The 26,353-nt window shown below is 46.9% G+C and overlaps 2 protein-coding genes across 3 annotated transcripts; both read right to left on the bottom strand.

Annotated features, from left to right (window-relative positions):
* Positions 1 to 436: 436 nt before the first annotated feature.
* On the bottom strand, positions 437 to 15,004 carry bnipl (BCL2 interacting protein like). 2 transcript variants are annotated; one of them, XM_070967082.1, is made up of 10 exons: positions 10,682 to 10,748; positions 8,459 to 8,539; positions 8,093 to 8,160; positions 7,196 to 7,450; positions 6,886 to 7,080; positions 5,196 to 5,298; positions 4,309 to 4,440; positions 4,114 to 4,200; positions 2,885 to 2,983; positions 437 to 2,440 (listed from the first exon to the last, which is right to left on the bottom strand). In XM_070967082.1, the coding sequence occupies exons 1-10, from the start codon at positions 10,705 to 10,707 to the stop codon at positions 2,416 to 2,418; spliced, it is 1,071 nt and encodes a 356-aa protein (XP_070823183.1). In that variant the 5' UTR covers positions 10,708 to 10,748; the 3' UTR covers positions 437 to 2,415. The 2 variants fall into 2 exon arrangements, with proteins under 2 accessions (XP_070823183.1, XP_070823184.1); XM_070967083.1 differs by lacking the exons at positions 437 to 2,440; positions 10,682 to 10,748 and adding an exon at positions 13,937 to 15,004 and having other exon boundaries at positions 2,881 to 2,983.
* Positions 14,395 to 24,914, bottom strand: prune (prune exopolyphosphatase). Its single transcript, XM_070967081.1, has 10 exons — positions 24,755 to 24,914; positions 23,848 to 23,955; positions 23,560 to 23,762; positions 22,445 to 22,629; positions 20,511 to 20,669; positions 20,154 to 20,245; positions 19,708 to 19,866; positions 19,504 to 19,594; positions 15,797 to 19,102; positions 14,395 to 15,587 (listed from the first exon to the last, which is right to left on the bottom strand). The coding sequence occupies exons 1-9, from the start codon at positions 24,791 to 24,793 to the stop codon at positions 18,858 to 18,860; spliced, it is 1,281 nt and encodes a 426-aa protein (XP_070823182.1). The 5' UTR covers positions 24,794 to 24,914; the 3' UTR covers positions 14,395 to 15,587; positions 15,797 to 18,857.
* Between the last annotated feature and the right edge of the window lie 1,439 nt (positions 24,915 to 26,353).

Below are 26,353 nucleotides of genomic sequence, written 5' to 3'. Positions count from 1 at the left end.
AAGACTCACACAAATGTGATTTTAGCTCGTTAGCTTCTCCTGTGTTTACCTGCCATGTTCATACTGGAGGCAGTGGTGTCTCTCCGGTCTCTTGGGGCTCCAAGCAAGAAATCCCTGGGGCCCCCACCCCACCCATGCACGCTGCAAAAAATTGTTTTTTTGCACACATAAGTACACAAATTCTGGGACATTTGAGATGAATATTGAAAAAATATATTAGTGGTTCTCAAAGTGAGGTCCAGGGACCAACAGAGGTCCCTGAAAGCCAAGGCCTATCAATAATCGTTGTTGTAAATAAGTGGCGAGGGTTAGGGGCCCCCTAGTTGCTGGGGGATACAAGCAACTGCCTGGCTTGCCTGTCCACAAGCCCCGCCCCTGAGTGGAGGCAAAGTAGTTCACAGCCAGAATGGAAAATAGAATCAATTAGAAGAAGAAGAAGAAGAAACATACTTTTTATTATCACATCACACAGAGTTAGTTGCACTACACGCCATGCTTCCCGTGAACTTATTCTCTCCGCATTTATCCCATCCTTGGTTTGTCGATCCTCCGCGGCAGACCAGGAGCGGTGGGCTGCCAGTTGCCAGCTGCCGCTGGCGCCCGGGGACCAGTTCTCTGGCGTTACCATTGGTCAGGTGGTGATCTTCTTGCATGTATTTAGTGTCGGTTATTTAAGGAGGAAACCCCGGGTAAACACGGGGAGAAAATGCAAACTCCACACAGAAAGGCCCCCTTTTTTCCCCAAGCAGGCACTGAAGGCATGGGGGAGGACACACCACCAGCGCCCACAGCGGGATTCAAACTGAGGACCTTCTAGCTGTGAGGCAACAGTGTTACCACTTGTGCCACCATGCTACTCTGTTTATCTAACATAAGCTGTCATTTAGCATGTCCTGCTAACAAGCAAACTACATACAGTAGTAAGTAACAGCAGTAGTTACATAACACCAATGAGCTTTTCATACCACATTAGCCTGGGACTGGTTAGCTTTAGCCTCAGTCTGGTAATATGGTATCATGACCTGGGACCCATTAGCTTTATCCTCAGTCTGTTAGCATGATATCCTCACTTGGGACATGTTAGCTTTAGCCTCTGTCTGTTAGCATGGTATCATAGCCTGGGACCTATTAGCATTAGCCTCAGTCTGTCAGTTAAACAGCGTGTTAACAAATGAGATGTGAAGAATGATGTGATCTTAAAATAAAAATATGGAGTCTGAAGAGCTGGGAAAGCAAAATATGAGATACACTCAGAGAGGAGGATAAAAAAAAATATTAAAAAAAAAACTCAAGAATAAATTTCAAGGTGAAAACAAAAAGTTGAAGAGGCTTAAAAAAGTTTTATAGTCTGAAGATGTGAAAAACAACTTTTAAGGAGGTTAAATCAGTGCTTTTATTACAGCTACATGTAAAACACTGCTTCAATGTGCTGTTATTTTACTTGTTCATGTTCAGCTGCTGTGATCAAACCAGCCAATTGAAGCGAATGAAAAAAACTTCAACTTCTGTCTTCAAACTAAATATATTTGAGATGATGGTGAACAATAAACCCAAACTCCAGAACTTTAAAGGAAAATGCCTCCAACTGACATTAGTTACTTTATTCATTTTCAACACAGCTGCAGCTTGTTCAGTACTCGGTGTCCCTGCTTATATCTACGCTAGCATGTTCATTTAAAGACACACAGTCTTTTTCTACCACAGCTCCAGACTACAGATCAGATCCACAGGGAGTATGAGATTCAGAATGAGATGTTTCCTCCCAGCTGTTATACCAAGCTCCATCTACCTGTCCTCAACACAAGGTGAGGGGTGGAGTCTCTGAGTGTTCAGTGATGACAGACAAATCACCCACATGTGTGATGCAGTGCTGGAAAATTAGAAGCAACATTTCAACCAAACGTAGCTCAGAAATGGAATGTGACATGGTGTGAAAAAGGAGGAAAAAAGTTTGAGGGGTCTCCAAGGTCATCAGGTTTGGTTTGGCATAGTCAAACAGGAATCCCAGCAGGAACAGGAGTCCCGACTAGAACCTGAATCCTGACAGAGGCAGGGACTGGAGTCCCAGCACAAACAGGAGTCTTGGCAGAAACCAGAGTCCCAGCAGGAACAGGAGTCATAGTACAAACAGGAGTCCCAGCAGGAACAGGAGTCCCGACAGCAACAGGACTATCAGGAGAGTAACAACAGTAGAATCCAGCAAATTTTCTGAGCAGTTTGGGGGTGAAATGAGTCTGAAGTTGCAGGACAACCAGATGTTTAACTTACCTTCCCCTGATTCAAAGACAGACAGTATAAATAAACCTTTTTACTGTACAGGAAAGAGGACAAAGGTCATCTGGCAGGTTCATAGAAATCCTGATGACTTTGTCCTTGAAGATCCATCCAGTCTGCCAAACTCTCAGTCCGTGATTGTCATCTGTTTAAGTTCTCATCAAAGCTGCAGGAACACAAGACAAGGTTCATCAGTTATTTAACTAAACATTAGCAGTGAGGTGAAGTTAAGGCAAGTGGAGTTTGGTGAGGTGTAATGAGTTCCCCAAATCTGCAGGAGATTAGAGCAGGGACTGGAAGCCGAGAGGGTTCATCTCTAATTTAACTTAAGATAAGTTTACAAAGTGCTGTGACAGGGAAGTGAAGTGAACTCTTCATCTAGCCTGAATTTGAGAGGGTTTATCAACACAGTGCATCAGTAATTTACAGACAAGAGTAAAGTAAAATGAAGTGTGGTGAGGTGAACTGACATAAAGGAGCCAGGTGAGGCAAAGGGAAAGTGAGTGTCAATAGATGCTTGAACCAGATCATGGAACAGTGCTGGTTGAAGTCAAGGATCATAAGAACGACAGTAGAGTCAGCGCAGAGTCAGTAGAACCGGGATTCTTACTGGCGTATTGCATCTGGGATCTGCAGCCTATCTGTGGGGATGACCTGAGACAGATCCTGCAGACTCTGGATGAACCGAATCTTCCTGCCGAACTTCTCACTGTGGGCAATAGAAAGTCATTCGACAGAAACTTTATGAAGACATTTTGCTGTGTGTCATACAGATATCCGGTTACTAGCAGGCTGGTAACACAGTAACTCTTTATATTTACAGAGTTTGGCATTGGTAGCTGGCAGCTGGTTGCTAACAAGTTAGGTCCGCCTTTACATTTTCACAGTGGTTGCTATTGTGTAGCATGGCAAGGGGTTACTTAGTGGGGTATAAGAGGCAAAAATGAGTTTCTTCCATAGAGTGGTGGGAGTCAGCCTTAGAGAAAGACTGAGGAGCTTGGACATCCAGAGGGAGCTTGGAGTAGAGCTACTGTTGCTTTGTGTTAACAGGGGCCAGGTGAGGTGATTCAGGCATCTGATGAGGATGCCTCCTGGGTGCCCTGGGGTAGACCCTAAACTCTCTGGAAGGACAATATATCTCATCTGGCCTGGGACCACCATGGAATCCTCCAGGAGGATCTGAACTTCCTTGGATAAGCAAACGAAAATGAATGGATTGATTCTGAGTGGCTTCCCAGGCAGTTGCTCAGGCTTTAAGTGGTTATTGGGGCATTTCAGAAGGTTTCCGTGGCCTGCATGTTGCTGGATGGTTGGCCTCAGCACATGGTCGTGGGTACTGGGTGGTTGGCCTCAGCACATGGTCGTGGGTACTGGGTGGTTGGTGGCCTCAGCACATGGTCGTGGGTACTGGGTGGTTGGCCTCAGCACATGGTCGTGGGTACTGGGTGGTTGGTGGCCTCAGCACATGGTCGTGGGTACTGGTTGGTTGGCCTCAGCACATGGTCGTGGGTACTGGGTGGTTGGTGGCCTCAGCACATGGTCGTGGGTACTGGGTGGTTGGCCTCAGCACATGGTCGTGGGTACTGGGTGGTTGGCCTCAGCACATGGTCGTGGGTACTGGGTGGTTGCTAGAGTATTCAGGGTGTTTGCAGTGATGGTTGTGTTTTATGAGGTGGTTGTTACGGTGACATACAGTGGTCTCTAGGTGGATGTGAGTGCTGTATCGTGACAAGTCTGTGGGGTCCACCTTGCATTATTCATTCTCACACCCATTGTTGCTATAGTGACCAAGGTAAACAGAGATAGGTGTGTGTGTGTGTGTGTGTGTGTGTTGCAGACCTGATGAAGGGTTTGACCACCGTGATGAGAGCCTTGATGTACCAGGCAGGATGGACAACCAGCAGCCCCTTCAGGTCCTTCTTCAGCCTGAACAGAGACGGGACACAAGTAACACCTCCGTTGCCATGGAAACAAGCTGTCCTCTCTGATGCTTATGACCCCACAGAGCTGTCCTGGTGAATAAAACTATTGTACCTCCTGTCAATGGACGTGTAGCACTGGTGAAGCCATTTGATGGCTGGCAGTTTGTTTCTGGGAGCCATGGCACACAGGTAGACCAGCAGGTAGTTCTCTGAGACCATCAGGTCCAACGTCCCCACGATGTACCTGCAGGAACACACGGACACACGCACGCACATGCACGCACGCACGCACACACACACACAAACAACTAAACAAACACGACAGACTGTGTTTCATCTGTGTTTAACCATCAGTTCCACTTCGGCTGCTTTCAGTCTCTGCTTCACTTCCTCTTCCCCTTCCTCTTCCTCTGCTGTGGTGTCACTCATCGGGTGCTTTTCATTCCATAAATTGGTCTCCTCGTCTCCTCCACTCGCTTCCTCTCCTCGCGTCTTAGCTCCACCCAGCAAGGACATGAAAGAGGGATGCGAGGAAGGGACGTGAGGACGGAGGAGACGAAACTCCGAAATGAAAAATCCTCGCTCCACAGCGTCAGTCCGAAGTGACGTCACTTACTGATGACGTTTACCTGCTCCCGCCATGATTCAAACGTGTGCCACATACGACACGCCCCTTAAATAATAAAGACTTCGTAGGATACACCGGTGTATCCTCACTCTGATCTCCTTCAGAAGCCTCCTCTCTCCTCGCTCCTCGTCTCCTTCGGGTGCTTTTAAGCAATTGGAAGATCCTTCATCATGGCGGAGGGGAAACGACTTCCGGGTCGACGAAGGAGAGAGGAGACGAGGAGGCACAATTCAACGTAATGAAAAGCACCCATCGACTTTAATACAATGATCTGTTTGTTTGATCAGCAGGCCGTCATGTTCTGTTTGACTGATGTCCTACAAAGCGTCAGAAAAGTCTTTGAAATCCCAAACACACAAAAGCAAGCTCACCTGAACAGGTTGTCCATGACATACTCGTAGTCCTCCACCGTGTTCTCCGGCAGGTAGCAGGAGGTAAACAGGATGATGGCGTTCATCTCATCTCCATAGTAACCTAACAACCCAGCGGACACACAGAAGTTTTTAAAACTCGCCTTAGAACCCACTTTTATTCCTTGGCTTTCAACTCCACATGAGACTCCGCTCTTGTTTTAGCGTCTTATGGTTTGTTTTTACTTATTGTTTTATTGCTTTTAATAGTTTTTAAAAACAATAAAACAATTATTTTAGTGTTTATTCCTGTTTTATTTTATTTATCTTATTCCACTTTATTGTTTTGTCTATAAATTGTACAGAACTTTGTTTCAACTCTGGTTGTTTTTAAAGTGCTATATAAATAAAGTTGAAAGTTGAAAGAGTCACAGTTTGATATTATGAGCCACAACATCTGACATTTTGATTCCAACAATCTGGACACATAAAGTCTTTACATTAATAAAAACATACAGGTGTGTTACAGACAGCACTTAGCTGGAGCCGGAGAAGGAAGCGAACGCATATTTTGATGGTTGGAGAAACTGGAGTCTCCACAGGAAGAACATTCACAGAAAGGCCAGCGGCTTCAAACCCAGAACCTTCTAACTGTGCGGTGAGGTGCTCACCACTGCACCACTGCGCCACGACGCCGACCCATTCCTACTGGCAGTGTTTGAGTCTGCACACCCTGACATCCCATTTTCTCCACTAAGGAACTTTAGATGTCATACTTGTACTGTGAAGGAGAAAACCAGAATCACCACCTCACACCTGTTCACCTTCACCAACCTGTCGAGCTGCTGCTTCCATCAGGTCTGTCCACACCCGTCTAATACCTGCAGTGAAGACTTTCATTAAAGGTAAAGTGTGTTCGATGGTGAAATGAAGTTCTCTCTATGATTCAGTGACTAATGTCCAGGTAGAGACATGCTGTCTTCACTCAGAGACTGTTTGTCCAGAGGAGGACAGAGGACTGACAGAGAGCTTCTTCACACAGAGCAACGACAATCACCTGAAGATCAACATCAGCTCAACCAATCAGCTTCTGCTGGACGACGATGCCTCAAACATGGACGCTGCTGCAGAGAAGCTGCAGACTGTCAAACTGCTTCACACATGTTCAACGACAGCAGAAGATCTGCACCATCAGACACTGATTCAGGATCAGAGCACATGAGCGACATGGTCTCAGTCTGTCCTTCAGGTCCTGACTGATGGACAGAACAACATGATGATGTCACAGTGACGCTGACCTTTTGATAGAAAATGTCATCACTTCATTTCACCCAGAACTAACACTGAATTTTTGAGCTATGGTCAAAAACACGCTTTGTGAGTTCACAGTGACCTTTGACCTTTGACCACCAAAATCTAAGCCGTTCATCCAAACGAACGTTTCTGACAATTTTGAAGAAATACCCTCAAAGAGTGATGAGAATGGACAGATGGACAACCTGAAAACATGACGTCTGCAGCCACTGACCAGGAAGCGTAACAACAACAACAACAACAACAACAACATGTCCTTCTTATGTATCGATAGACACGCTTATTGGAATAATAATACGTTTAAAAATGGAGTAATATTCAAACTGCTCAATTTAAGCTTTCTCTGACACTTTTAGGGGAGTGGACAAAACAATACACCCTTTTCATGACCTCTGACCTCCATGTGACAGGACCTGGAGGTACGGCTCCAGGACGCTCATGTTGACGTGATATTCATGTCCGGAGATGCAGAACCTCCTCCAACGGCGCCCCCTGCTGTCCACCTGGTCCAACTCCATCAGACCCTCCGACTGCTCCATCGGGCTCCTGGCCACAGCCCCGGACCTGCCCCTTGCCATCCGGGGGAGGTCATCTGTAAGAGAGAGGTCAGGGGTCAGAGGTCAGCTGAGATGTATGTCCTGTGGTGTGGCTGAATTCATTCTGTCTGTACAAGCTGCCAAGATGGCATGTCTCTCAGCCTGTCTCACCCTCCCACTCCAGCTCGTGCGTGCTGTCTGGCAGGGTTCCAGTCTCGCTGCCAGAGGGCGTCTCCAGGGCCTCGAGGTTGATGTCGAGAGACGGTGTCTCGTCTGGTGTCGCCGACAGCGCAGCAGCAGAAAAGCCATCGTTGCTCGGGTCGCGAGAGTCTCTGCAGCTCAGAGTGACACTGAGAGACGGGGCCACCAGACGCTTCTTAGTTCCGCCTCCAACTGTTCCTGATAGGGCGAGGCTGGAGGGTGGGACTGAATGGGGGGGTGGGGCAAAACAAGAAGAGGACACAGCTATAAGGTAAGGTCAAAGGTCACAGGTAACAACAGACAGCTGTGCAAGTCCTCACATTGAGCCTGTTAGCAGCTAATGTTAGCAGTGTACTCGTGGATGCACACATTGGATCACTGTGAAACTGAAGAAAACTGAAAAAAGCATCTTCACCTCCGCCCTGAGCTGCACCTCCACCTGCTGTTGTTTCAAGAACACCTGCATGCACCTGTCCTTTCTGTCTCACAGGGACATTTCAGAGTGGTTTGCTGAAGGCATCCAGCACACACAGGAAGGACATTTGGAGTCTGGATGTGGAGATGCGCTTGAAATGCGGCACAGTGAAGCTAAACTGACAGAGGACTGGGATTCTTTCGAGCCTTCTTATTCAAACACCACGTTTTAGATCTTCAAATTGAAATGTTCTGGAAGAACCCAGCATGCACCAGTTAAAGACTGAATGTGACATCACTGTGATGCTCTTCAAACAATGGAATCAAATCTACAACCTTCTGAAAACTCGTTTTAGCTTAAACATTTTTGAACCTGTTTCTTTTTCATTGTTTTCTAAGACTTTGAAGGAAGCAAATCAATTTGGGAGAAAAACAAGGAATTTTCAGGGTCACCTGGTCGCTGCTCGCCACCTGATGGGCTCTCTGTCTCTCCTGGACTCCCACAATCCTCTGGGAGAGGCCTGAACCACCAGCCACCGAAAACATCAAATACAAGAGGCTATGAGTTTGTGTTAAAGGGTTATTCCACACATTTTACACGAGGTTAAAACACGAGAAGGCAAATAAAAGACGAGCAGCACTGAAGAAACATCGTTTACACCTGAGAGGTTGAAATCTGATCATCGTGTTTACAGTCTGCCTCGTGCTCTTCATCACTGAACCTCAAACTCTTCATCAGTTACACTGAAGTAAAATCCTGCTTTTGTCTCAAACTGCTTTCTGTTCACTTTGTTTTTAAGGTCAAAGGTGAAGTGTGACCTGGGGAAGCCGTCGTCCTGCCACTCCTCCCTCAGCTCCATGTCCTGGATGTTGGGGGGGACTGAGGCCCCTACAGGAGCCCTGGAGGGACAAAACAAACAGAATAAATGCCAACACCTGAGCAGCAGCAGCAGCAGCAGCAGCACATTTATATGGAGGCCCACCAACAGGAAGACCAACAGGTTGGTTCAGTACGTCAGGTTTCTATGACTCAGACATGACATTCAGCCTTCAGTCGAAAATAAATGACTCAAACAAAACAGATTAACAAGCAGAGTTTGAGGTGAAAGTTCACGACAGGATTCAGTGATAGTGTCCTGGTTCTTAAGATGGACTTCAGTTCCATTAAGTGTCCTGGTTCCTCAGACGGACTTCAGTTCCATGAAGTGTCCTGGTTCTTAAGACGGACTTCAGTTCCATTAAGTGTCCTGGTTCTTAAGATGGACTTCAGTTCTATTAAGTGTCCTGGTTCTTAAGATGGACTTCAGTTCCATTAAGTGTCCTGGTTCCTCAGATGGACTTCAGTTCCATTAAGTGTCCTGGTTCTTAAGATGGACTTCAGTTCTATTAAGTGTCCTGGTTCCTCAGACGGACTTCAGTTCCATTAAGTGTCCTGGTTCTTAAGATGGACTTCAGTTCCATTAAGTGTCCTGGTTCCTCAGACAGACTTCAGTTCCATTAAGTGTCCTGGTTCTTAAGATGGACTTCAGTTCCATTAAGTGTCCTGGTTCCTCAGACAGACTTCAGTTCCATTAAGTGTCCTGGTTCCTCAGATAGACTTCAGTTCTATTAAGTGTCCTGGTTCCTCAGATGGACTTCAGTTCCATTAAGTGTCCTGGTTCTTAAGATGGACTTCAGTTCCATTAAGGGTCCTGGTTCCTCAGATGGACTTCAGTTCTATTAAGTGTCCTGGTTCTTAAGATGGACTTCAGTTCCATTAAGTGTCCCGGTTCCTCAGATGGACTTCAGTTCCATTAAGTGTCCTGGTTCCTCAGATGGACTTCAGTTCCATTAAGTGTCCTGGTTCCTCAGACGGACTTCAGCTGCTGAAGGGAGACGAGCTGAACGAACAGGTGTGTCAAGTTCAAGCTACAAATATTTGATCAGAATTCAGAATCACTTTGATCTCTGACTGTCAGAGATGGAAAACATAGTCAGACGTGTCTGACAAACTGTCTAATAAAGAAAAATATTTTTTAAAAAGTTCACGTAGGGGCGCAGCAGGTAGTGCGCGTGCCCAACAACAAGAAGGTTGCTGGTTCGATTCCTGGGTCGGGCCTTTCTGTGTGAAGTTTGCATGTTGTTCCCGTGCATGCGTGGCTTCTCTCCGGCTTCCTCCCACAGACCAGAAACATGCTCATTAGGTTGATTGGTGACTGTAAAATTGCCCTAGGTGTGAGTGTGTGTGTGTGTGTGTGTGTGTGTGTGTGTGTGTGTGTGTGTGTGTGTGTGTGTGTGTGTGTGTGTGAAGGGTTTTGTGTTTGTGCCCTGCGATCGACTGGTGACCGGCAGGTGTACCCCGCCTCTCACCCGTTGACGGCTGGGATAGGCTCCAGCACCCCCCGCAACCCCAAAAGGGATACAAAATGGATGGATGGATGGATGGATGGATGGATGGATGGATGGATGGATGGATGGATGGAAGTTCACGTAGTAGAGGTCAGGACATTGTTCCAAATCACATGAATGTGATATTATGACTCGTATTTACATGCAGGAAGAAGCATTTTGCCAACTGTTGTCTTTACAGTTAGTGATCCATTAATTAATCACATATATATATGTGGATGGAAAGTTAGCCACTACACAGCTGTAATAATACACTCACAGAGTACACCTTTGAGGTAGCATAAGATGGAAAATGTCAAGTAAAACACCTCAAATTATACTCAAGTACTTTTACTTTCCACCACTGCTGAACGTGTTCTGCTTTGACTCTTAATGTGAGCTTCCATGATCAGCTTCCATGTTTTCATCTCCAACACTAAACTAAAGGACACTCACAGACGGCAGACAGAAACTGGAACAGCTGAATCAGGAGGGACGAAAATCTGAAGAGAGACGGCAACGATCGTCCTCCAGAACAACTCAGCCCACCTGGGGGGACCTGCATGTTGTCCCCACAAGTCAGGCAAGTCGCCACAATGTGACTGTGTAAACAGATTTATGTCCTCATAACATGAGTAATACACACACACACACACACACACTCTCATCACAAACTTCCTGTGCTCCAAAGCAGCCTCCATTCATTTTTTTGCCATTTCAAAATTCTTCCTGCTTTTCCTGTTCAACAAACAGATGCAGTCAGGTGACTCTCAGCTGTCAGCAGGTAACAACGTTCAGTTTAGCATGCAGTTGATCCAGCGATTAGCTCGTCGTTCCAAGAAAATCTGAATCCGATGATGTGAACAAACTCGCCTGACGACTCTGATTCTGCTCATTCACTGAGCCCCGCGGAGGGGCGGGGCTCTATTGTTCCTCTGTTTGTTGTTACTGAAGCAGAAGGCTGAGACACACCCACCCGAGTGACCACACCTGTGTGCCTGTTTGTGTGTTCAGGTGACAGATAAAGAAACAGAAAGTTGCCCTCAAGTGGGGGGGGGGGGGGTACCTTCAGGGTCTGACTGGGAAAATCCATAACTGCTCTCTCTTTGAACTCTTACAGGTGTTCTTACGTGTCCAGGTGACAGTTCTTTAGCAGGTACCAGAGAAGGCTGCAGGTGATTTTAAGGTGCTTGACGATGGAGGTTCCAGAGTCTCTGAGGAAGTTCTATGAGTGATTGTGGAGGTTTCAGGGTTCTTAGGAGGAAGACAGACAGGATGTTACAGGGTGCTTGAAGATATTCCAGGTTGCTTCAGGAGGTTCCAGGGATCTTGCTGGTCAGCCTCTGACCCCTCAGTGTTTCTCCCCTGTTCTGCTGTCTTTGACTCATGCAGTTGTGCAGCCACTGATTAAAAAACCTGGACTGGATCCCACTGTTATGGCTAACTTTAGGCCCATTTCCAAACTGCCTTTCGTATCAAAGATCTTAGAGAAGATTGTCTATTCTCAGCTTTTTGACTTTTTTAATGACCACAACATTCTTGAAATTTTCCAATCTGGTTTTAAAACATTGCACAGCACAGAATCAGCACTCTTAAGGGTTTTTAATGACATCTTTTTAGCTACTGATTCTGGTCACTCAGTTATTCTTGTCCTTTTAGATTTAACTGCTGCTTTCGACACAGTGGACCATGATATCCTAATTGCTCGCCTGGAGCAGTGGGTGGGCATCAGGGGTCAGGCGCTGGCTTGGTTCAGGTCCTACCTATCACACCGGTCATTCTGTGTCGGCCTTGGTGACTCTGTGTCCTCCACTGCTCCTCTCTCTTGCGGGGTTCCACAAGGCTCAGTGTTGGGCCCACTTTTATTTTCTTTATACCTTCTTCCACTTGGGTCCATTCTCAGGAAGCACGGCATTTTATTTCATTGTTATGCGGATGACAGCCAGATTTATGTCCCCCTTAAAAAGACTGACTCTTCTGCACTTAAGCCACTTCTAAATTGTCTGGATGACGTCAAAGCTTGGATGGCTCGAAACTTTTTAAATTTTAATGAGAACAAGACGGAAGTGATTGTCTTTGGTGGCACTTCCGTGACCTCCCCAGTCGACCTGGGTTCCCTGGCGCAGTTCGCCAAACCCACTGTTAATAATCTGGGGGTAAAAGTGGACGCGGAACTAAAGTTCGACAGCCAGATTAAAGCTGTGGTAAAAACCACCTTCTTCCAGCTAAGACAACTTGCTAAAATTAAACCCTTTCTGCACAGACAGCACTTTGAAACAGTAATACATGCCTTTGTAACCACTCGGCTTGATTACTGCAATGCACTTTACATGGGGGTCAGCGGGTCCTCCATTGCACGTCTGCAACTGGTGCAGAATGCAGCTGCACGTCTCTTAACTGGCACTCGAAAGTCTGAGCACATTACACCGATTTTAGCTTCACTCCACTGGCTACCCGTCCATTTTAGAATTCATTTTAAAATTCTTTTATTTGCTTTTAAAGCCCAAAATGGCCTTGCCCCAGTGTACCTCTCTGAGCTTCTGCACCCTTACGCACCTACTCGATCCCTCAGGTCAGCTGACCAGCTGCTCCTGAGGGTTCCCAAAACAAGGCGGAAGCTCAGAGGGGACCGAGCGTTTGCTACTGCCGCCCCTAAGCTTTGGAATGAACTGCTGCTGCACATCAGGCAGTCCTCTTCCGTGGCCACTTTTAAATCTCTTCTTAAAACGCACCTCTTTTCCTTGGCTTTTAACACCACCTAGACTGTTTATTTTATGTGCACATTTTTTTTTACCCTTTATTTATTATGTTTTCTGTTTCAATGTCTATTTTATTGTTTATTTTATTGTTTTTTTTGTTTGTTTGTTTGTTTTTTAATGTACAGCACTTTGGAAACCTTGAGTTTATTTAAACTGTGCTTTATAAATAAAGATGGATTGGATTGGATTGGATCTTTAGACTTTTCTATGGGTGCTTGCTCAGTATTCCAGACAGTTACATGGTTAATGACAGGGGCTCAGAGGTCCTTGAGGAGATTCCACTGGTGCTTGAATAGGTTCCATGAATGCGCAAGGTGGTTCCAAGGTTCTTAAGGACATTCCAGGCGTGTGTCAGAAGGCCCTAAGAGTGCTTGAGGAGTATCAGGAGTGCTTCAGGCAGATCCAGGGCATCTTCAGGGTGTTTCAGACTGAAGATGTTCCAACAGAACTTTAGGTGTTTCCAGGATAATCCAGGTGTGCTTGAAGAAGGGCATCAGTTATTTAGGAGGTTGCAGGATTCAGGTGGTCACATGTTCTTTGTACCAAATCATTTTTACTTCAGGTTGAGCAGAAAGGACGATGAACCAAACGTATCAGGTACTAAAATCAGTCTGAACGTCGTGAAGTGGAAGCAGCTCTGGCCTGAAAAGTGTCCTGACAGCTTTCCGTATGAACACCTGAACTCAGGTTGATGAAACACCTGAAGTGAGGCCTTGAACAGATGTACAGGATGGCAGCAGACTCAAGATGCTGAACGTGTTTAAAGAAGAATCAGAATCAAATCTGAATGTTTCTACATTTTGGAAACTTTAAACTTATCAGACAAATAAAGTAAAAAAAACCTCAGCGACAAAAAACTGAACCAGTTTACTGACGCGGGTCTCATCCTGGACCTGGACTGTACCAGGACACAGGAAGTCAGTGGACATCACTTCCTGCCGACCAGAAACAATGAAACATTGAACGCACCATAGCGACCCCTTCACTGACCATTTGGAAGAATGAAGACTTGCACCAAAAACACCAACTGAAATGAAACTTCCTCTTTGTGCTGGAACAGGAAACACACACACACACACACACACACACACACACACACACACACACACACACACACACACACACACACACACACACACACACAGAGGGTCTGTCAATGTTTGAAGCGTACCTGTCCTCGGTGAACTTGCCCGTGTGCCCGGCGGGGGAGCTCATGATGTCACAGTGATGTCACGTTGTGTTCTGACCAGCATGTGTGAGCGTCTGGACGTCTCCGAGCGTCTCTCTCTCTCTTCCTCTCTCTCTCTCTCTCTCTCTGTCGGAGTTCCTCCTCTGACTCAGTGTGACTCGCCCTCCTCCTCCCTCCCTCTCTGTCGGACAGGTTCAGCTGCATTTCACAGCAGAGCTGCCATCTGATTGGTCAGTGCTCACCTGCTCTGCGCAGACAGGTAAGGCAGCAGGTCAGCTTCACTCTGACTTCATTAATATTAACCAATCAGCTGCTGAAGGTGTTTAACTCAGGAGGAAGTGCCGGGTGCCCTCAGGGTCCTACTGCCCAGCAGCACATGAAGAGTTTTACTACGACTACGACGTCAACAACAACAACAACAACAACAACAAGACGCAGATTAAATGTTAGAAAACATTTTATGCTCCATCAAAGTGATGACAGTCTGTTAATCAAACTGAAATAATCCAAAACTTTACTCGATTTCTCTCATTTTGACTTCAAAGTAAAAAAACTTCATCAGCGCCGTTCAAGTGTTTCAGCGTCTCACAAAAAGACGAAAAACGAACAGAAGACGGAGAAAAAAAACACAGAAAGAAGGCCAGCAGCGAGAGGCAGAACCTGGCTTTCAGGTCCGGTCCTGGTCTGAGCTGGTCCTGGTCTGAGCTGGTCCTGGTCTGAGTTGGTCCTGGTCTGAGCTGGTTCTGGTCTGAGTTGGTCCTGGTCTGAGTTGGTCTTGGTCTGAGTTGGTCCTGGTCTGAGTTGGTCCTGGTCTGAGCTGGTTCTGGTCTGAGCTGGTCCTAGTCTGAGCTGGTTCTGGTCTGAGCTGGTCCTGGTCTGAGCTGGTTCTGGTCTGAGTTGGTCTTGGTCTGAGTGGTCCTGGTCTGAGCTGGTCCTGGTCTGAGCTGGTCCTAGTCTGAGCTGGTTCTGGTCTGAGTTGGTCTTGGTCTGAGTTGGTTCTGGTCTGAGTTGGTCCTGGTCTGAGCTGGTCCTAGTCTGAGCTGGTTCTGGTCTGAGCTGGTCCTGGTCTGAGCTGGTTCTGGTCTGAGCTGGTTCTGGTCTGAGTTGGTCTTGGTCTGAGTTGGTCCTGGTCTGAGCTGGTCCTAGTCTGAGCTGGTTCTGGTCTGAGCTGGTCCTGGTCTGAGCTGGTCCTGGTCTGAGCTGGTCCTGGTCTGAAGGTCAGTTCTTAGCTTCCTCACGTTTGTTAAGGTCCGTTGAGCCTTTTTTACGTCATCTGGATTCTACATTCACATTTTTGGCTTCTGTCTGACATTTCGACACGAAACAGAAAAAACAAGTTTTGACCAAGAAGTCAAACGTTTCAGGTCGATTTCGTCTCAAAAATCTTTTCTTTGAAATTTAACTTCAAGTCAAAAATGTGAAAAACTCGATATCAGAACTTTGAAACGTTTGAAGACAGCGCCGTCCTTCATGTGGACATCACGTCCTCGTTGACATCTGTCTGCACTTCCTGTGACACTTCTCGTCCTTGAGGTTCAGATCTTAAAGGTGAGACGACGTGAAGCTTCAAATGAAGGTGAACCGCTCCTTCAATCGACAAACAGGCGGTGACCTCTGACCTTCAAATCTTCACCTGTATGAAGACAAAACTCGACTTTAAGGCTTCAGCTGAACTTTGATGGTCTGTTCAAACAGATTTCCCTGATTTCATTCACAAAAATTTACATTTTTAATCATCATCTTCATCGTCATTGTCATCATCGTCGGTAATAATTCATATTTTTTCCTATTGAGTGAGACAACGATGGGACGAACAGCTGATTCGTTGATAGAAATACTCACGTCTGTTTGTCTCCTCAGAGTATTTGTGTCCACAGAGGGAGCACAGTCCACCGTGTCTCTACAGGAGCCCAGAGGGGACAGAGCAAACACTGAGTCTGCAGACGAGGACGAGGCAAGTGTTCAGTGGGTTACAGTTTCCATCCTCAGCAGCAGGTGGTGCTAAATCCTCCACACTGGACTTGCATGTGACGGAGGTCAAAGGTCAGCAGGACAGAGCTGCTGCAGCGCCTGCAGACAACAGATCAGCCCAAAACGCCCACAAATCATTTCAAAGAAAACACTCTTCACTTCCTCTTATTACTTCCTGTTGCTGCAAACACATCACTTCCTGTGTGTTTCACAATAAAAGCCCTGAAGTGGTGGAGTCTCTTCCTTAAAACACTTATTGTGACATATGAGCAGGAAGTGTTGGACAGAGGACAGTGTGACATGTCAAGACATATACAGGAAGTGACATCACATGCAGGTGTCCAAACTCGTCCTCCATCGCGGCCACAGCCTTCATGATCCTTAAACAGGACTTCACCACGTCCTGGAAGTCTGGTCTGTCGAGACCTGCAGAGCATTCACTTCTCACCGGGCTGCTCTGACGTACAGGTGAACACTGTGACATCACTTCTGGCTGCTGCAGGTGCAACAGACTGTGATCCAGATCAAACCATGAGCTCACAGACCAGGTGGCAGTAACATGCAGTGGTCTGGTTAGACTCGGACTGAGGACGGCGTCAGGATCAGATTCAGGTTCACCTGAGCCAGGTGGGCCTCATCAGGGACGACGACAACCCAGCCTACAAAGAGGAGGTGGAGCAGCGGGTGGGCTGGTGCAAAGACAACAACCTGATCCTGAACGTGGACAAAACCAAAGAGATCATTGTGGATGTCAGGACGAACCAGCCCAGGTGGTCAGCAGCACATCACGGATGACCTCACCTGGTCTGCGAACACGTGTCACTGGTCAAAAGGGCACAACACCTGTGGAGAGCCCACCTGCCCCCACCCGTCCTCACTACATTCTACAGGAGGCTGCAGTGCTGCCAACTGGAAGAATATGAGGACAGCGTTGAGGACAGCAGAGGAAATCATTGGGGCATCTCTCCGTCCATTCAGGACGTCACACCTAAACGCTGCATGTCCCGTGCCAGAAACATCATCAGGGACTCCTCACACCCCCACCAGAGTGGGCTCCCTGCTGGCCTCTGAAAGAGGTTCTGAAGCATCCGGTGCAGGACCACCAGGTTCTGGAACAGCTTGTCCCCCCAAGACCATCAGACCGCTGGACTGTGAAAAAGCATTTTTACTCCAGTGATACACCTCAGGTCACTCTTCACTGACAGATAACCTCAGTGTGTCTTCTGCTGCTTATTGTAACATGCTGTATATATCAGAGTTTATACACACATATATAAACACACATATGCATATGTATGTGTGTGTGTTTGAAATATTTTTAACCCTGTGCTGAGCCTGTTGCAACGAAATTTCATCCAGTGTTCACCAATAAACTTTGTCTGAGTCTGAGTCTGAGGCTGAGTCTGAGTCTGAGGCTGAGTCTGAGTCTGAGTCTGAGTCTGAGTCTGAGGCTGAGGCTGAGTCTGAGTCTGAGTCTGAGTCTGAGTCTGAATCTGAGGCTGAGGCTGAGGCTGAGGCTGAGTCTGAGGCTGAGGCTGAGGCTGAGTCTGAGTCTGAGGCTGAGTCTGAGTCTGAGTCTGAGTCTGAGTCTGAGTCTGAATCTGAGTCTGAGTCTGAGGCTGAGTCTGAGGCTGAGGCTGAGGCTGAGTCTGAGGCTGAGGCTGAGTCTGAGGCTGAGGCTGAGTCTGAATCTGAGGCTGAGGCTGAGGCTGAGTCTGAGTCTGAGGCTGAGTCTGAGTCTGAGGCTGAGGCTGAGGCTGAGGCTGAGTCTGAGTCTGAGGCTGAGTCTGAATCTGAGGCTGAGGCTGAGGCTGAGGCTGAGTCTGAGTCTGAGGCTGAGGCTGAGTCTGAGGCTGAGGCTGAGGCTGAGTCTGAATCTGAGTCTGAGGCTGAGGCTGAGTCTGAGTCTGAGGTTGAGGCTGAGGCTGAGGCTGAGGCTGAGGCTGAGGCTCGTCCTGACTGTAGACTCAGACTGACTTCAGTCCTTCAGTCATTTCACCTTTACTGAGCGGAAATAAAAAGTTTGACATTATTCTGCCGAAACAAACGAGTGCAGTTTGAACCTTTATGTAAAGCCTGTTTGATGGTCAGACTGCTCTGGGCTTCTGTGACCTTCACGTCAAAGAAAATCACTAATCAATGAACTATTTTGATCACCAAAAATTCTCAGTTTTGACACAGAGAGCATCGATCTGTTAAACGTCTTTATTAGATCGTTTCATTTCACAGGAACCTGAACGCCGCATTGATTCATCGAGAAGAAAATCAACCAATCATCAATAACGGAGAACTTTGAACACAGACAGTAACAGAAACACGTTTGGATTGTCTCATTTCTCTGTGACATCACAGTGGCCTGCGATGATGTCATAGTGGCCCGCGGTGACATCACAGCGGCCTGCGGTGACATCATAGTGGTCTGCGGTGATATCACAGCGGCCTACAGTGACATCACAGTGGCCTACGGTGATGTCACGCCTGCCTGCGGTGACATCATAGTGGCCTGTGGTGATGTCACGGTGGCCCATGGTGACATCATAGTGGCCTGCGGTGATGTCACAGCAGCCTGCAGTGACATCACAGCAGCCTGCAGTGACATCACAGAGGCCTGCGGTAACATCATAGTGGCCTGCGGTGATGTCACAGCGGCCTGTTGTGACATCATGGCGGCCTGTGGTTTCATCTCTCACTACAGGAAGTGACATCAGCAAAAACTGAACATGGCGGATCTGAAATCTTCATCCATGTTTTGAATCTGCGACATCAAATCAATCCTTAAAAACTCTCTGAGTCTGTGGTACCTTCGTCATCCTCGTCCTCGCATGTTTCCTCTCTGACAGACAGACAGACAGACAGACAAACAAACCGACAGGCCGACAGATGGATGGACGGACGGCCCTCAGAGCCACCCTGATGATTGACAGGTCAGAGGTCACTTCTCTCCTCTGTCGGCCATCTTGCTGAACTTCTCCTCCAGGTCCTGAGCGCTGATGTGAGGCAGGCCGTCATCCAGAGGACAGCCGTCCACCAGACTGTTCATGGGGGTCGGAGGGACTCGAGACTCCTCCTCCTCCACGTCTCCCAGGCGACAGTCTCCCAGGCAACCGTCTCCATCCCGCTCCTTCAGGAAGTCCTTAACGATGGGGAGGAGCTTCTTACGAGAGGCCAAAGTGTTTCCTGGAAGGAAGAAGAGCCTGTGATCGAAAGCATGCAGGTGCACTTTACCTGGCCACATCACTCCGCCACAACATGCACAGGTGAGACATCAAGAGACAGACAATGTCAGGGGTCAGGGCAGACTGTCGAGTCCAGCTGAACTGCTGTTTATGGTCCAAACGTGTGGTTGTCGTGTCCATTACTGGACACTTGCAAATGGCCTGAGGTCACATGACCACACACCTGATGTGTATGACCGATTCTGTTGGACCCCGTCTGCCTGAGATGTTCTCTGTCATGTGTTTCTTGACCCCTGATGTCACCTGTTGGTCTGATCCGGACAGGTGTCCATACACTTTGAACCACTTCCTCCTGCTTTAGTCACACAGGTAAATCTCAGCTTCAGAGGAGGCGGAGCTTACCTTGCTGATAGGCCGTGATGTGAGGATGAGGGCTGCTGACGGGCCGGAGGTTGAGGGCGGGGTTACGGGCCTGTTCAAGGTAAAGGCTTACCTGGGGAGGGAGGGACACTCTGATATGAAGAAACATCACTGAACGAGAACCAGAGATCAGGAAGTACGACAAGTACCAACAGTAGTATTCTGAAGTGTACTTGCAGTGTGTACCTCTTCCCTGCAGGTAGCACTGTGGCTGAACACAGCAAGCTCTCTGATTGGCTCATTGCTCTCAGTGAAGGAGATGGTCATCAGCAGCAGCAAGTCGAATCCAAACTTCAGACAGAAACCTGAGAGCTTCGCCTCCAGCTCTGCCCTCTGCAGGAAGTCCTGATGCACGCATGCACAAAAACACACACACACGCACAAAAACACGCACGTACAAAAACACGCACACACGCACAGGTTTTCACCTAACCTTAACCCTACCCAAAACCTCAGTCTTACCTGCACAGTGTGTAGTACAGTATGCAGCACAGTGTGTAGTACAATGTGTAGTACAGTACGCAGCGTAGTGTGTAGTACAGTGTGTATTACTGTGTGTAGTACAGTACACAGCGCAGTGTGCAGTACAGTGTGTAGTAGACTGTGTAGTACAGCGTGCAGTACTGACTGACCTCCAGCGTGATGTAAAGGACAGAGATGGCAAGATTCAAACTTCCTGAAACAGACTTCATGTCCTTCAACAACATCTGTTCAGTGTTCAAACCTGAGGACAAAAACTTGCAATTAACACTTCAAGGTCATTCATATTCCAATACTGCAGTTAATGCTAACAGGCTTCAATCAGTACCTCCAAAATACTGCAAATACAATGGACGCGTTACTTTTTCTGTCCTGATCCAACTGTCACTCTTTAAAAACAACACAAAGGTATAAAAGACATACTGCAAGACACAGTTTGGTCCATTTCACCCACCAGAACCTGCCATGTACTGCAGTAAAATACCTGAAAACAGTTTTCTGTGACTGACCTGAGATGTCAAACTTGGCGTTCTGCAGGGTCTGGAAGAGAGCGCCCCTCGGTGGCAGAGCAGGGAAACGAGACTCCAATGCTGCAGCAAACTGAACGTCTTTAGGAGTCACTTTACCTGCTGAGGGAGCCATGTTGACACAGTCCAAGACCACCGCAGCTGCACACAGGACACACAGGACACATACAGGACACACAGGACACATACAGGACACACAGAACACATACAGGACACACAGGAAACATACAGGACACACAGGACACATACAGGACACACAGGAAACATACAGGACACACAGGACACATACAGGACACACAGAACACATACAGTACACACAGGAAACATACAGGACACACAGGACACATACAGGACACACAGGACACATACAGTACACACAGGACACATACAGGACACACAGAGGACACACAGGAAACATACAGGACACACAGGAAACATACAGGACACACAGGACACATACAGGACACACAGAACACATACAGTACACACAGGACACATACAGGACACACAGGACACATACAGGACACACAGGACACATACAGTACACACAGGACACATACAGGACACACAGAGGACACACAGGAAACATACAGGACACACAGGAAACATACAGGACACACAGGACACATACAGTACACACAGGACACATACAGTACACACAGGACACATACAGGACACACAGAGGACACACAGGAAACATACAGGACACACAGGAAACATACAGGACACACACAGGACACATACACGACACACAGGACACATACAGTACACACAGAACACATACAGTACACACAGAACACATACAGGACACACAGGACACATACAGGACACACAGGAAACATACAGGACACACAGGACACATACAGGACACACAGGACACATACAGGACACACAGGACACATACAGTACACACAGGACACATACAGGACACACAGAGGACACACAGGAAACATACAGGACACACAGGAAACATACAGGACACACACAGGACACATACACGACACACAGGACACATACAGTACACACAGAACACATACAGTACACACAGAACACATACAGGACACACAGGACACATACAGGACACACAGGAAACATACAGGACACACAGGACACATACAGGACACACAGAACACATACAGTACACACAGGAAACATACAGGACACACAGGACACATACAGTACACATACAGGACACACAGGAAACATACAGGACACACAGGAAACATACAGGACACACACAGGACACATACACGACACACAGGACACATACAGTACCCACAGGAAACATACAGGACACACAGGACACATACAGGACACATACAGGACACATACAGTACCCACAGGAAACATACAAGACACATACAGGACACACAGGAAACATACAGGACACACAGGACACATAGGACACACACAGGACACATAAAGGACACATAGGACACATACAGTACACACAGGACACACAGGACACTTACAGTACACACAGGACACATACAGGACACACAGGACACATAAACGACACATACAGGACACACAGGACACATAAACGACACATACAGGACACACAGGAAACATACAGTACACATACAGTACAGCAAATATGAACAGGAGTAAAAGGGGATACAAAAGTTAATAACAAGAAGCTAACACCTATTATCTCTGAGGATGTGTCCAGGTGTGTGAGGACGTGTTCAGGTGTATGAGGACGTGTTCAGGTGTGTGAGGACATGTTCAGGTTTGTTCAAGTGTGTGAGGACATGTTCAGTTGTGAGAGGACGTGTCCAGTTGTGTTCAGGTGTTTGAGGAAGTGGTCAGGTGTGTTCGGGTGTGTGTGGACGTGGTCAGGTGTGTTCAGGTGTGTGTGGACGTGGTCAGGTGTGTTCAGGTGTGTGTGGACGTGGTCAGGTGTGTTCAGGTACCGTAGAGCAGTTGAGCGACCTGCTGGTCCAGGATTTCTGGAGCTTTCTGAATGATGCGTTCTGTTACCAGGGTAGCACAGGATCCCACCATCTCCACGGTAACAGGACAGGAGGGGGAGGGCTCTCTCTCCTGCAGGTGATGGTCGATCACCTCCACCACCGCCCCCTCCAGGTTTCTGTCTGAACTGCAGGACAGATGAAGACGGTCCTCTTGTTACCTGTGTTGGACTCAGTAACATTTCAGGACAAACTGAATCTGAGCTGAAGACGTCTGCAGTCAGTCTGATGAAGAGTAACCACGATGAAGAGCTCTAATTAATCCCTCCAATCACCACGAAGATGACTGACACTTTGAATAGCCAATGAAAAGCTGAGCACGCTGACATCAGCGAGTTATTCGCAGCTGAGTCGCCTCAAATGCAGGATTTCAGCGCTGATAGAGATCTTACGCAGTTTGAAGTGATGAATATGTAAATGGCCTCAATATAAACATAAACAGCCAAATTATGAGTACAGATACCTTAAATATGAGTACAGATGGCCCAAATTTAGACGGCGTCACTACAATTACAGATATTTATGTAGATAAATATAATAAATGGGCTTTTTTGAGGACACCTGGATACAGCATTGGAGAGAACATGAAAGTATTCGGTTTGTTTTATTCTTATCAGTTTTTGTTGAACTTGGGCTCGTGTGAGGCGTCATCAGACGGCGCTCACTGTGTTCTCCAGCTGATTGACTTTCATCTGGAGTCTTTTCGTTTAGAAAAACATTCAAACTTCTGTTCCTCGCTGTCAGCAGCACCTTCTGACTGCTGGAGATGAAAATCAAAACCGGCATGAGGAGCCTTCAGCGTGCTTTGGCTCGGCCTCGGAAAGACGTTTCAGGCTCAAATCTGGTTTTTGGGGTTAAGAGGACGTTCGTCCTCGTCACCAGCTGCTGGCTCGTTGGGACCTGGTGGACTTCTGTCACAAAGAGCTGCTCTCGCTCCTGTTCTATTAAAAAAATGGACTTAACGTTGTGGTTACCTGGACAGTGGGTGTGGCTACTTGACGAGCAGGTGTGATTACCTGCCAGGTGTGTATGGCTACTGGACAGGTGTTTGCGGATACCTGGGCAGGACATTGTGGTCGACCAGCGTCAGCTGCAGACGGCCAGCTCGCCGCAGCGCTGGCAGGTCCAGCTGGTCTCTGAACAGCAGAAGGTCCGGAGACATACCGACCTCTCGCAGCAGGAAGACGTTGTCCGAACGCAGGACGAGGTCTGACTGACGGATGTTCAGCAGAGGGACAGCGAGCATGTCACTCTGTGCCGTCTGACAGAGAGAGAGACAGAGACAGAGGGTCACTCGGAGACCAGATATGCAGACAAACACCAGCACTGATTGGTCAGAGTCTCACCTTGGACAGGAAGTAAGCGTAGGTCAAAGCACACACCATAGAGTCCACGTCACAGGCTTCATTCCCGAGAACCACATGGAACCCTGGACCAGCCTGATCCGAGTTCACCTGAAGCACATTTTCTTTAGTAAATCACAGCGAGACCAAACATGTGGCCAACACAGGAAGTCAGATCCTGAGTCAGAAGCTCATCAGAGACACAAACCAAACGTTTGATGCTTCAACAGATCAATGGAAACTGAGGAAACTATTTCAGTGAAGTGAAAAGGTTCGAGGGGATTGCTTTAATAAATCATAAATTCTACTGTTGACTGACACCAAAGACAACAAGGTGAAGGCTGATATTCTAAACTGCAGGTTTATTATATGAATGTTCAGATTTGTCCAAAATTCATTGAGAAATATTAATTTAAAACATTGCTTTTCATGAATTTGATGTGTTAAAATAAAAAAACGTCCACTGTTGAAAGTGGTGTCACATTTTACTATTTTGTTATGAATGCATTCCACTTAATGTTGATTATCGTCATTTACTCTGCCGTTATTTTACATTTTTTTTAGCCTTCACAATTACTGTTTGTTTAATAGCTTGATCATTTGAAAAAAAGTTCTCAAACAGGAACTTTACTTTGAAAGGTGTACCTGACCGGAAGTTACATAGTTAGATATGTTTTGACATCGTCCATCCTCTATTAATAACTCTTGATGGAAATGGAAACAACTGTCTGAGCTAACACGCTAACACAGCCTGTCGGGCTAACTGCGGCTAACTGTGAAGCTAACACACACACACACACACACACACACACACACACACACGCATCCTCTGTGTGTGTGTGTGTGTGTGTGTGTGTGTGTGTGTGTGTGTGTGTGTGTGTGTGTGTGTGTGTGTGTGTGTGTGTGTGACCTGCACGACACGGCGGCAGCTCGACAGAAACTCCTCCATCTTCTGTTAGCTGTTAGCTGCTAGCTGCTAGCTGTTAGCTGCTAACTCCGCCGCTCTGACCGCTTGTTACCTCCCTCGCTGCTCCTCTAACCGCTTAACTGTCCGGTAAACGGTGACACTCGAACACGTTACTGGGAACACATGACTGTCAGCATGACTGTCGGTAATGTCGTGGGTGAGAGGTCAGGATGCCTTCCATGTGCGCTGAAAACGTCGTAAAAACGCGTTTTACCGCTGGTGACAAAGTGATCCGAGTTTGAAGATGCATCGACAAACAGAAACAAAAACAAGCATATTCACACAATTCACACAATATGTATCCAAAAAAGTGTCAGTCATAAACAGATAGGGTGCAGGCTGTATGCATCAACCAGTGTTTCCCAACCACTGTGCCGGGGCACATAAGTGTGCCATGAGAAATTAACAGGTGTGCCGTGGAAGATTATCCAGTTTCACCTGATTGCTGCTCTAAGGCTTACAGGACCAATCACGTGAACTCTTCCTGTGTGTCTTTCTTCAATTCCTGCAAGAATAGCAGCTTTGTGTTCAGGCCCAGGTTTCACACCGAATAAGTAAAATGAGTAAATTGAGATTACATTTTCATTATATTTCAATAAATATACTTTTAGTGACATCTTTGTTTGGTGGTGTGACTTGTGATTTTTAAAATGTAAAATATGTGCCATGGTTCAAAAAGGTTGGGAAACACTGCATCAGACCACAAGCTAACATGGTAATAAAGCCCACATTTCCTACAGTGTGTGAAGGTAGCACGACCCTCTAGGGGAATGGAAGTCTGGGTAATGTAGTCTCCCTCACAGCTCTGCTTTGTGTGTATTTGTCACGTTGTGCCCCCCAAGAAACGGGAGGAGGGGGGCACGCCCTCTGGGGGAAGGCGCTGTCCTCATGGTCCATCTCATGACTGCATTTGTGTGTAAAAAAAAAAAAATAAAAAAAGTAAAACTTGTGGAAAAAACTAGAAAAACAGAATAACAAAAAAATCTAATAAAAAAATTAAAAAACAGTAAATTTCTAAACTGAAAATGTATTTTTAAACAATGTGAGCCAGTGGGCAACGTTTCAGGCTCGAGAGAGAAAAAAAAAGTAAAACTAAAGGTGTGACTGAGGAGAAAGAATGGAGGGAAAACTTCTGCTTTACCTTCAGTGCTCAGGAAAGAATGGAGGGAAAACTTCTGCTTTACCTTCAGTGCTCAGGAAAGAATGGAGGGAAAACTTCTGCTTTACCTTCAGTGCTCAGGAAAGAATGGAGGGAAAACTTCTGCTTTACCTTCAGTGCTCAGGAAAGAATGGAGGGAAACTTGTGAAGTGAGTGAAGTTTCAGTGTGTTTGAAAAATGTGAATTCATGGACGGAGCAGTTGTTTCATCTCTGATGATTTGAAAGTTGTCAAACGTCACAGGCCGATGAAACAGCAAATTGTCTGTTTTTCTTGTTTTTTCTCACCTTGTTGGTGTCATTGGGATTCAGGTGCGTACAGAAAGGTGAGTTTATTGCTTGTTCCAGGGTCAGCTGGACGTCTCATGTTCACTTCATACAGAAA

This window comes from Chaetodon trifascialis, chromosome 7 (assembly GCF_039877785.1).
Source record: "Chaetodon trifascialis isolate fChaTrf1 chromosome 7, fChaTrf1.hap1, whole genome shotgun sequence".
NCBI lineage: Eukaryota > Metazoa > Chordata > Actinopteri > Chaetodontiformes > Chaetodontidae > Chaetodon > Chaetodon trifascialis.
The sequence above is the reverse complement of the archived record's forward strand: the minus strand, read 5'-3'. Positions and strand labels throughout refer to the sequence as shown.

Coding starts and splice junctions, on each gene's coding strand:
- bnipl (XM_070967082.1), bottom strand. CDS start 10,707: ATGGAGGCTGCTTTGGAGCACAGGAA. Junction 8,540..10,681: donor GCTGCTTTGGAGCACAGGAA/GTTTGTGATGAG, acceptor TTGTCCCTCCAG/GGCTCCTGTAGGGGCCTCAG. Junction 7,081..7,195: donor GCACGAGCTGGAGTGGGAGG/GTGAGACAGGCT, acceptor TCTCTCTTACAG/ATGACCTCCCCCGGATGGCA.
- prune (XM_070967081.1), bottom strand. CDS start 24,793: ATGGAGGAGTTTCTGTCGAGCTGCCGCCGTGTCGTGCAG. Junction 20,670..22,444: donor GGTCGCTCAACTGCTCTACG/GTACCTGAACAC, acceptor TCCTGTGTGCAG/CTGCGGTGGTCTTGGACTGT. Junction 20,246..20,510: donor CGCCAAGTTTGACATCTCAG/GTCAGTCACAGA, acceptor TTTTGTCCTCAG/GTTTGAACACTGAACAGATG.